This window comes from Salvia miltiorrhiza, chromosome 8 (genome assembly GCF_028751815.1).
Source record: "Salvia miltiorrhiza cultivar Shanhuang (shh) chromosome 8, IMPLAD_Smil_shh, whole genome shotgun sequence".
NCBI classification, from domain to species: domain Eukaryota; kingdom Viridiplantae; phylum Streptophyta; class Magnoliopsida; order Lamiales; family Lamiaceae; genus Salvia; species Salvia miltiorrhiza.
Genome location: NC_080394.1, coordinates 2,764,995 through 2,776,100, shown reverse-complemented (window position 1 = coordinate 2,776,100; position 11,106 = coordinate 2,764,995). Strand labels below are relative to the sequence as shown.

The 11,106-nt window shown below is 38.3% G+C and overlaps 1 protein-coding gene and 1 long non-coding RNA gene across 2 annotated transcripts; both read right to left on the bottom strand.

The window, feature by feature from the left end:
• Positions 1-2,052: 2,052 nt before the first annotated feature.
• On the bottom strand, positions 2,053-2,957 carry LOC130997125 (uncharacterized). The gene is made up of 2 exons (XM_057922387.1): positions 2,138-2,957; positions 2,053-2,069 (listed from the first exon to the last, which is right to left on the bottom strand). Exons 1-2 carry the CDS (start codon positions 2,955-2,957, stop codon positions 2,053-2,055), a joined length of 837 nt encoding a protein of 278 aa, XP_057778370.1.
• Positions 2,958-7,793: 4,836 nt separating this feature from the next.
• On the bottom strand, positions 7,794-8,647 carry LOC130999986 (uncharacterized). Its single transcript, XR_009093622.1, has 2 exons — positions 8,303-8,647; positions 7,794-8,074 (listed from the first exon to the last, which is right to left on the bottom strand). It is a non-coding gene; the product is annotated as an uncharacterized LOC130999986 (long non-coding RNA).
• Between the last annotated feature and the right edge of the window lie 2,459 nt (positions 8,648-11,106).

The following is an 11,106-nucleotide window of genomic DNA, read 5'->3' as shown; positions in this document are numbered from 1 at the left end:
GAGCCTAGGAACCCCTTTATATCCTTCCAATCTTATGAATGGTCCTTAGCCCCATTACGCCAAATGAACAAAGTCCTTTTTGAGTCACTATTTGACCGCGACATATCATGACCAAGTGGATCTTTTCTTGTGTGTGTGTGAATTACCTCATATCTTATGGAGAAAATTGAGCGAATGAGTGAAACCGTGAGTTGTACTTGCTATAGCCTGATTTTGACTAATTTGATGATAGAGATGCATTCTTGAGATTCTAAATTTTTTGTTATGAAGGTTGAGAGTTATTTATAAATTACTTGGTTCATCTTGGCAGTATAAGTTACAAGCTAGCAGTTGGCATTTACTTGGCTGTTGTGTTTTTGTGTTTCACTTCTTATCTTCCATCTTTCTTTTCCTTTTCGTGTGTTAGTGGGTTGAGTCGGGAGAAGGTTGTGTCTGGATAATTATTTTGTACTATTGAGTCTTTTCTTCACTTCATACTTGAGGGCAAGTATGATTCAAGTGTGAGGAGATTTGATGTGTGTGATTTAGTTGTCTAGATTATGTTTTTTATCGTGTGTTTTTTTCTTTGATATTACCCAAGTTCGTTGGCATTTTGCGCAGAAATTGCGTGGATGGAGAATGAAGATGGCAAATGTCGAGAGATGATGAAAGTCGAGAATTTTGGATCAAGTTGAATGCTTTTGGAAGAGAATTAGAGATTGGGCTTGAAATTAATTGTCTAGATTTAATTTAGCCCAAAACTCTTATTATTAATTATATTTTGGGCCTTATTTTGATTAAGGGTTGCAGCCCATTTGTGGGGGTAATTAGCGGCATATTAGGGATTTTTAATCCCATTAGTTTTTGTTCTTCTTTATAGCCGCAAAGGAGAATTATAGATAGAGGAGGAGTTTAGTTTGAGTGGGACACGTTTTTCTATTCCTTAGGTTTTAATTAAGTGACAGCCGCATACTCCCTTCTCTTGTTCTTTTTTTACTGTTTTCGATTTTTTAGGTGAACTAATAGTTTAGTTGGTTGACTTTTAATTGCTTTTGTTTTTAGTTTGGTTGGATTACAAGTTTCGATTTTTGTGCAAAGTATAAGGTGATATTGAAGCATATTTTTGGAGCATTATTTGAAGAAGTCGAATTCCATTAATTCCGACAATTGGTTTGCGTGTTTTATTTATTTCTTTCGATTATTTGTTATTTGGTTTATGTTTACTTTTGATTATTTATTTATTATTAGTTTTAATTATGAGTAGCTAAGTTTTTAATTCGGCGAGAATAATGAAACTCTAATTTAATAATCTGTGAGACCTAATTGGTTTAAAATTGATTCCTATTGATTCCGATTAATTCCTAGGTTCAATGATAATTCTGATTTTATTTAAGTCTGATCAACTTAGGTTTAATTGGATTATAGTCAATTAGCACCTCCAATTCGTAATTGTTGGAATAGGGCTGATTAGTGGCAAAACTACCATGTTCGTAGTAGGAATTAATTGGTATATTAATTATTACTAGCGTATCTAGGATAATTGGTATAAATTGGGTTCCTTCACCTTAATGCTATTAGAATATTAAATCTAAGACTGGCGTATCCAGCTAGGTTATATTTTAATAAGAGAAATAGACAAGACTAGCGTATCTAGCTGTCTATCGACATAGTAAGTAGGAATTGGGGTATGTCAGTGCGTATCACGGTATCCTATAACTGGTTGGTTGATAGGGATTAATTAATCTTTGCGTCGATGAACAGAGTATTAAATTGATATGGATTTATTTGAGCCGAGTTACCTTTTTATTGATTTATTTCAAGAGTTATTTTATTTGATTTAATTTTCTTTCTTAGTTAATTAATTCTTCTCAAATTTAAGGCGTGGTGGCTACACCAAATTTTAGATCTTTAGGAATTTGATTGCAATTACCCGTTCTCTGTGGTTCGACCCTGCTTGTTACTATACTCATTTAATTCTTGGTAAGATTGCAGGAATTATTTGGTGGAATACGACGTCCACCAACAACGTTCCTAAGCCACGTAGGAAAATCTTGAGTCCACCTCATCGGGTGCTCACAATGGCATGCAAACTGCGCTAAACTATGAGCGGCAGTATTTGCCGAACGATACATATGGAAAACCCCAATAAGAATACTACCGCGCGCCACATCCAAGATATCACGGATGTCTTGAGGAAGAAAAGCCGCCTCCTCAGCAGGATTAACCATTACCCTCGCCGCTAACATAGAGTCGGTGAAGATACGTATCGGCTGCAGATCACCTTCAACACTAAATACAATTCCCTCCACTACCGCCATAACCTCAGCAACCATTGTATTAGACGTAGGGCGAGTCTTCTTCGCCAACGCAGCAATGATCGTACCATGCTCATCTCTTGCTATGACACCAACTCCAAAAGCTTGAGTACTCTCATCATACAAAACATCCACATCCACCCTGTACTCCCCACGCTTCGGCTTCAGCCATTTTTTATCTCCATATTCTAGCCCCATAACAGTATTCAACGCATAGGCCGACTTTGCTCGTTGGAAGCTTTCCCATAACATCAGACAGTCATTCTCTGTAACCTCGTTCATTACCCTCATCTTCTCGTGTTTGGACCGGCACTTGAGTACCCACACTTGCCACACCATAATCGCCCAAACTTCATACTCTTCACATGTGAATTCCTCATGTATTGCCCAAGCGATCTGCATTAAAGTCAGCCCCTCCGCCTTTGACATGATCTGCCAATATCTACTATCTTTCCACGACTTCCGAACTCCCATGCAAAAAACCAAACTATGTTCCGTCGAATCCCATCTGCTCCCACAGCACTCACATATTCCGTCAACAGGTACATGATGCTCCCTCAGATTTTGAGCGGTCGGAATAACATTCATGAAGGCTCTCCATAACATCACACGTGCCTTTGGAGGAATCGATAAATTCCAGACGAGCTTGCTCCACCATTTCATCTCTCTCGAGCTCGTCGATGGATGTTGTTCATAAAAATCAATAGCCAGCAGGTAAGCTGATTTAACAGAGAACTGACCTTTAGTATCATACCGTCAAGCGACCTCATCAACGCTACCATGCTCGGCGATCGGCGTCAAGAGAACTCGCTCCCTATCATGTGGCCACAAAAGTTTGTCCAGAATGGCTCTATTCCAGCAGCCATTAGCAGTAATAAGATCTGCTACCTTGAGGTCCCTTTGACTAGTAGCGCCTTTTTTTAAAACCAGCCGCCCTCCATTCCGATGTTTCACCCACGAATCCTCAAGGACCTTAATACGCCCTCCGTCACCCACTTTCCAGTACTTTCCACGGTCCACTAGGTCTCGACTCCAAGCAAGAGACCTCCATATATACGACGCCCCCGCTTTCACCGGGGCCTGCATGATGTCAGTTGTACGAAAGTAGCGACCCTTGAAAACTCGTGCGACAAGGGAATCAGGGTTTTTAATGAGTCTTCAAACCTGCTTAGCGAGGAGAGCTTTGTTAAATTGTTGAAGATCTCGGAATCCCATACCTCCCCAGTCTTTAGGTCGACATAGCATATGCCATTGTTTCCAGTGAATTTTCCTCTTCTCCTCCTTATCTCCCCACCAAAAACCAGCACATAGAGCTTATTAATCTCCTCACAAATAGAATCCGGTAGTTTGAAACACTGCATCGCATACGTGGGTATAGACTGAATCACTGCTTTGATCAGAACTTCTTTCCCACCTCCAGACAAATCTCGCTGTCCCCAACTAAGGAGTTTTTTCTGCACCTTCTCAATCAAATACTCGAATTGAAGACGTTTTTGGCGAAGTGAGAAAGCCGGGAGCCCCAAATATTTTTGGATGCCATCCCCCGCCCTTATTCCAAGCACATCAAGTACCGCCTCCTGACTTCTTCGTTGTGTATTCGGGCTGAAAGTCGCTGAAGATTTTTCAAAATTTATTCTTTGCCCGGACGCCATCTCATAGGTGTGTAGGATTTCTTTAATAGCAGCCGCCTCTTCTTGCTTGGCTTTAATAAACACCAGTGAGTCATCCGCAAAAAAGAGGTGGGTGATGTCCAATTCTCGTGGAAGGATAGGGACTCCATGGATAAGGCGTGTTCTCGCTGCAATATGAATAAGCGACGATATTCCCTGCGCACAAAGAACAAACAAGAATGGGGATAAGGGGTCTCCCTGCCTCAGCCCCCGGGACGGCCGCAAATCCCCATAGACACTTCTGTTAAGAAGGTGTTACAAAAGTTGAGCTACGATCACAGCATCAAGAAACACAACTCACAACACTCTCTTCAGTTTGCAAAACAGAATTCACAAACAAGAATTGAAGTAGAAGTTTGAATGCTCTAAATCGAAAAACAAGAATCAAGACACCAGGAATTTTACGTGGTTCGATCTCAACAGAGATCTACATCCACGGTAGCACAGCTACAGATGAGTTTCACTATGAATCAAGCAAGATTACAGATTACAAACAGCAACAAAAGCAGAAAAACCTCACAGCTCACAAGCTATCTTCTAGCTACTGTAACTCTCGTTTTTCTCTTTCTTTTCAGCTGATTTCATCAAAACCTAACACTCTAATCTACAAAGAGTATATATACAGAAATTTAGGTAAAACTAACTAAAGGCTTGATCTCCAAGGCACCCGCAAGTTGGCTGCTTGCAACCGATTCTGTTAAAACAGATTTCTGTTGTGAACTTCAGCTTATTGCAAAATGGCTCCTCCATCTTTTAGTATTTTCACTTAAACCCCTGTATATATATGTATGAGATATGTAGTCACATACAACAATCTCCACCTTGACTCCATAGCTCATATCTTATCTATACCTGTACTACTCAACCAACATCAAACATTAGTAAACCAAAGTGCTCTCTGTAAGAGAGCAGACTTTAATCAATTTAAGACAATACTTGAATTTAGAAACTGGTAAAGACTTAGTCAGCATGTCTGCTGCATTGTCTTCAGTTCCCACCTTTATCAACTTTACCTCACCTTTTTCCACAATATCTCTCACAAAGTGCAATCGAACATCTATATGTTTTGAGCGTTCATGGAATACCTGGTGTTTGGCTAAATGTATAGCACTTTGGCTATCACACAGAATGGGAACAACTTCAAGTTTCAAACCAAGCTCTTGTAACATACCTCTTAACCAGATACCTTCTTTAATGGCCTCAGTAATAGCCATGTACTCTGCCTCAGTAGTAGATAAAGCCACTACTGACTGAAGCATTGATTTCCAGCTGACAGCAGCACCAAACATAGTAAAGACATAACCTGTTTGAGATTTTCTTGTGTCTATGCTCATTGCATAGTCAGAATCAACATAACCAAGTAATACATCATCTCTTGTATTACTTCTTTTCTTGAACAGAATTCCTACATCTGAAGTACCTTTTAGATATCTGAGAATAGCTTTCAAAGCTTCCCAATGAGCTCTTCCTGGATTTCCCATGAATCTACTAGCTACACTTATAGAATGAGCCAAATCTGGCCTTGTACAAATCATAGAGTACATGATACTCCCAACAACATTTGCATAAGGAACTGTGCTCATCTCCAGTTCTTCTTTCTTAGTACTAGGTTTCTGCTTCTCATCAAGTTTAACATCTTGAGCTAATGGAACACTAGCTGCCTTTGCTTCATTCATGTTGAATTTCCTGAGAACCTTTAAAATATAATCAGACTGTAACAGCAAAAGCTCACCCTTTTCTTTACATCTTTTTATATCTATTCCCAGAATTCTTCTTGCTTCACCCAAGTCTTTCATGTCAAACTCATTACTAAGGGCTCTCTTAATTTCATTCACATCAGACATGAACTTACTTGCTATCAACATATCATCAACATACAGCAGCAAATATACCAGATTTCCACCCTCAGTTCTCTTAAGATACACACAACTGTCATGTAGTGATCTCTTAAATCCAATGCTCATCATGAACTCATCGAATCTCTTGTTCCATTGCCTTGGACTCTGTTTTAAACCATATAAAGATTTCTGCAGCAAACAAACTTGTGACTCCTTTCCTTTCACAACAAATCCTTCTGGCTGACACATGTATATGGTTTCTTCAAGCTCTCCATTTAGGAAAGCAGTCTTTACATCCATCTGATGTAATTCCAATCCTAACTGAGTAACTAAAGACAAGAGAATTCTGATTGAACTATGTTTGACTACAGGAGAAAAGATCTCATTAAAGTCTACTCCTTCCTTTTGTGTAAAACCTCTAGCTACTAGTCTAGCTTTATATCTGATAGTTTCAGTGTTTCCTATCACTTCCACTTTCCTCTTGTATAACCATTTGCAACTGACACATTTCTGAGACTTAACCTTTGGTACCAGTTTCCAGGTGTTATTCTTTAACAGTGAATCAATCTCTTCATGCATAGCTCTAATCCAATGTTGGCTATCTTTGCAAGTAATAGCTTCTCTGTAATTTCTTGGTTCCTGATAGGTTATTTTCTCAGCAACATTCAAAGCAAAATATGTTTGATCAGCTTGTGCAAATCTAGCTGGAGGCCTAATTTCTCTCCTTACTCTATCTCTTGCTAGCTGATATTCACTGAGAGCATTTTCTGTATCCTCAGAATAGTTGTCAGTTTCTTCTTTTACTTCATACATCTCTGTGCTTTCTTGTGATTCTCTTTTCTCATTAGGATCAGGAGGTTTCTTAGACTGCTCCACCTCCACCTTAGTACCAGGAGTCTTAGCTTTATAAGGCATTACTTCCTCTTTAAAGACAACATCTCTACTGATTAGAGCTTTACCCTTTCCTGCCTCAATGCACCATAGTTTATAACCTTTAATACCTGTAGGGTATCCTATCATGACACATTTCAGGGCTCTAGGTTCTAATTTATCTTGTCTTATGTGAGCATAAGTAAGACAGCCAAAACTCCTCAAGTTTGAGTAATCAGCAGGCTTTCCATTCCACTTCTCTTCAGGGGTTTTCAAATCCAAAGCAGTAGAAGGACATCTATTTATCAAGTATGCTGCTGTAGTAACAGCTTCACCCCAAAATCTGGCTGGAAGCCCTGAACTCTCAAGCATACACCTTACTCTTTCAAGTAAAGTCCTATTCATCCTTTCTACAACACCATTTTGTTGAGGATTACCAGGAACAGTCAAGTGTCTCTTAATACCTTTTGGCTTGCAGAACTCACTGAATTTCTCAGAAATGAATTCGAGCCCATTATCAGTTCTTAAGCACTTGACCTTACAATCCTTTTCATTTTCAACTTCTATGCACCATTGAACAAATTTATCAAAAGCATCAGATTTGTTCTTTAAAACATACACCCACACTTTCCTGGAATAGTCATCTATAAGTGATATAAAGTAATTTCCTCCACCTATAGTAGTGGTCTTAGAAGGCCCCCACAGATCACAGTGTATATATTGTAAAGGTGCAATAGAAGTATGTTTACCTACTGGATACACTAGCTTCTTGCTTTTACTTAATAAACATGCTTCACAGTCACTTAAGCTAGCATCAGTTTTAATCTTAATAAGATCTTGTTTATTAAGTTCAGCAAGTCCTTGTTTACTAACATGACCTAGCCTATTATGCCACATAATAGCTTCATCATTAACAACAAGTTCAGATTCTCCAATGACAGTAGAAGCTAACAGATGATACAAGCTGTATTTCCTTATTCCCTTCAAGATGGTTTTATGTCACAGCCCGACCTAAGCTAGTGAATAGTTAAGTCGGGGGAAAATGTGACTGGGAAACAAAGTAAGAAAATGAAAAAGAAAAATAGGTTTCAAGACTAATCACTAGCATGCTTAAACAATAATTTACCAAAATATTTGGTAATCATAAACAATCTTTTCTAAAACTCAAAAGCAGACAACTCACAATACATAACGACAAGTTGTCTAAGTATCAAGTGACATAATTCTGTAAGCTATTAGTTTGAAATCTTTGCAACACATCAATAAAGTAAAACGCACTAAGCGTTGCAGCGGAATAGCTTAAGTGGATTACATGTATGAAGACATGGAATCCTGAGCCTAATTTAGTACTTATATATCAAAAGCTTTGCTCTGCTCGCCTCCATCTGCATCACAGCTTAACCTGCACATTTAGAAAACATATGCAGGGCTGAGTACTCAAAAGCACTCAATGGTCACATGCCAAAATAACTTGAAAGCTTGCTCTTAGAGCTATATATTGAACTTGCCATCTCAAGCATCACACAGGAGTTTTATTTAAAAATAACCTGTGCATGCCAAAACTGTAAAACTTCTATATATATATCATCATAACATCATATACGTCTGCAGACAATTAACATGTATGTACCATAACTACGCATCATGTAACCTTGTGTTGAGAAGTAGGCCTCCTTCTCAAACACAGTGATCGGCCCGAAGGCTCTCGATCACAGTGACCGGCCAACCCGCTCGATGGCTCACGGTCACAACTATGTGCACAAACCCTTACTGACATCTCGCTTCAGCATAGGGCCGATATCGTCTATCTCTCGTAGATGGTAACATACAAGCTCATAAAAGTTTTGGCAAGTCAATAACTTTAATATGACATCATTCATATAATAACATAATTAAATAGTGCGCACTTCAAATTCTGAGTCTAGAAAGCCCACCTGATCGTGGTCTGACGACACTAGTAATTCTGAACTATTGCTTCACCTTATTCCCTTGTATATGACCTTCAGTGTAAAATAACTGACTAATAAATAATGAGAAAATGATATGGACTTGATCTAAAAAGAATATTTATTTTGGTCATAAGGTGATATTTCTATTGAAATTATTGAACTAAAGACTAACTGCTATTTGGCAAGCTTATCAACAAATGCCAACATAGATTCAAATGCAGTAATCATCACTCTAATCGTACTAATTAATAAATAAATACTCTATGTTTAAAAACTTTAATATAACTTAATTCATGTAAACATCATGAAATAGTGTGCACTTCAGATTTTGAGTTTAGAAAGCCCACAATATCTCCGCAAGAAACACATCAATGCGATTGAGTTATTCCTTAAATCCTATGTCTTTCAATTCAAGATAGCTTCTGTTCTCTTTTCATAGATCTAGTCTGGCTAAGTATTATCTCATCCTGGTGAATTACGTGTTTGAGGTCGAACACGTATTTTCTTAGTTGTGTTACATGGAATACATAATGAGCACTACTGAAACTCGGGGGTAGAGCTACTTTATATGCAACAAGACCTATCTTTTCTAAAGTGTTACATGGTTCTTTAGATGTGGGCTTCAATCTTCCTTTCTTATCGAATCTGTGCACTCCTTTAGAATGCAGAGCTTTAAGGAAATCTCTGTCCCCCAGTTTCAAAAATTTAACTCAAATCGACGAGTGTCTGCATAAAATTTCTATCGATCTTGATCCTTCTTGAACAGTTGTTGAATTTGTTGGATAAGTGTAACCGTTTCTTCAACTGCATCAGATCCCAACACCTTTTCTTCCACCTACCTCATCTCAATATAGTGAGGATTGACATTTCCTTACATAAAGTGCTTTATAGGTGTCAACAACTGTTGCCCGAAATTAGTATTCTAGGAAAACTCAATGGGTAGCAAAGCTTATTCCCAATTTGTTCCTTGATCTAATACAATAGTTCATATCACATAATCACTTGCCCAAATAATAGTTATTGGGCTTTTTGCATAAAATTTGAGAATTCTCTTTCTTTTTTAAAATCATAGAAAACAATATTAATAATATATATACTGCAGTGAAAATGTTGGGTGTTACATCCTCTCCCCCTTAAAAAAAATTTCGTCCTCGAAATTTGCGTACCTAGTTGAACAACAGAAAGCAACATGAGAGCTTGAAGACAAGAAACCAGATAAATAAAAACGAAGGAAGAAAAGGTAGAATCTTGGGCAGTAGACGAAGCTGCCACACCGGAGTCGACGATGCCGACCAATTCCTGATATAGAACATAGTTAGAGATTTATTTAATTTAACGTATTAAAACCAGAAAATAGAGAAAAATAGATAGAGAGAAGAAGAGAGATAGGGGACTTACCTGAGGCAGGAAGAACGACGGAGGAGCGGAAATCCGACAGGCTGGGGCGGCGGCGACGTTATTCGCCGGGATTCTCCAGAGGAGTAAAAGTGATGGGGGAGATTAAAAAACCCTAGGTTGATTTTGATTTGAGAATTAAGGGAAAAGGAAGGAAAGGAAGAAGAAGGGGAGAGGGAGGCGCCGGCCTCGCCGCGCCGGAGGCGGCGATGACCGGCGACGTCGCCAAGCGTGAGAGAGAGGGAGAGTGACAGACGCGGGCGAGTGAACAGAGAGAGAAAGACCACGTCTGAGGAGAGAAGGAGGAATCTGATTTCCTTTATTTTAAGAAGAAGACTAGTTTTTATTTTATATATATTTATGTTATAAGAGTGGTATCAGAGCAGATCATTTGCTCTGAGCCTAAATATTCCTTTGAGTCTAGTCTAAATTTGAATCTTTGGACTAGTATGAGTAATATAGTAAAAGCTCTGCGCTCCATCTCATCCAGCCTAGCTAGGTATGAATTTTCAGAGTTTTAAATTATCATGTTATAGTTTTAAACAAGTTTGAGTATGAGTTGCAATTTTGCAAGAAACTAGTATTTGGAGAAGTTTATATGTTTACAAGTGAGTGAATATGAATAACATGGTCTATTTATGAGTATCCTCTACTAGTATGAACGGATAAAGTGTTGTTCATATTTTAATACTTGTATCTTGATATGTGGGGAATTTTCATTTGTTGTATAGCAATGAAAATCTTTTAGATGATGGTGTGTACGTATATCTATACATTGGATAGATGCAGATATAGACAGTTTGATGATACAGTAAAGAGTTATGTCAGTGACACTGTAACCTAGTACTAGTAGTGACGTTATACAGTTAGTACATCACAATTAGTACTAAGAGCCTTTTGCAACGTATATTCCCATCTTTTGTATGAGAACTCGCTGAGGCAAATTTTCCCATGATATGAAATGATCAAAGTGGTCATTTACTAGGCTCAAGATTCCATGTCTTCATACATGCAATCCACTTAAGCTATTCCGCTGCAACGCTTAGTGCGTTTTACTTTATTGATGTGTTGCAAAGATTTCAAACTAATA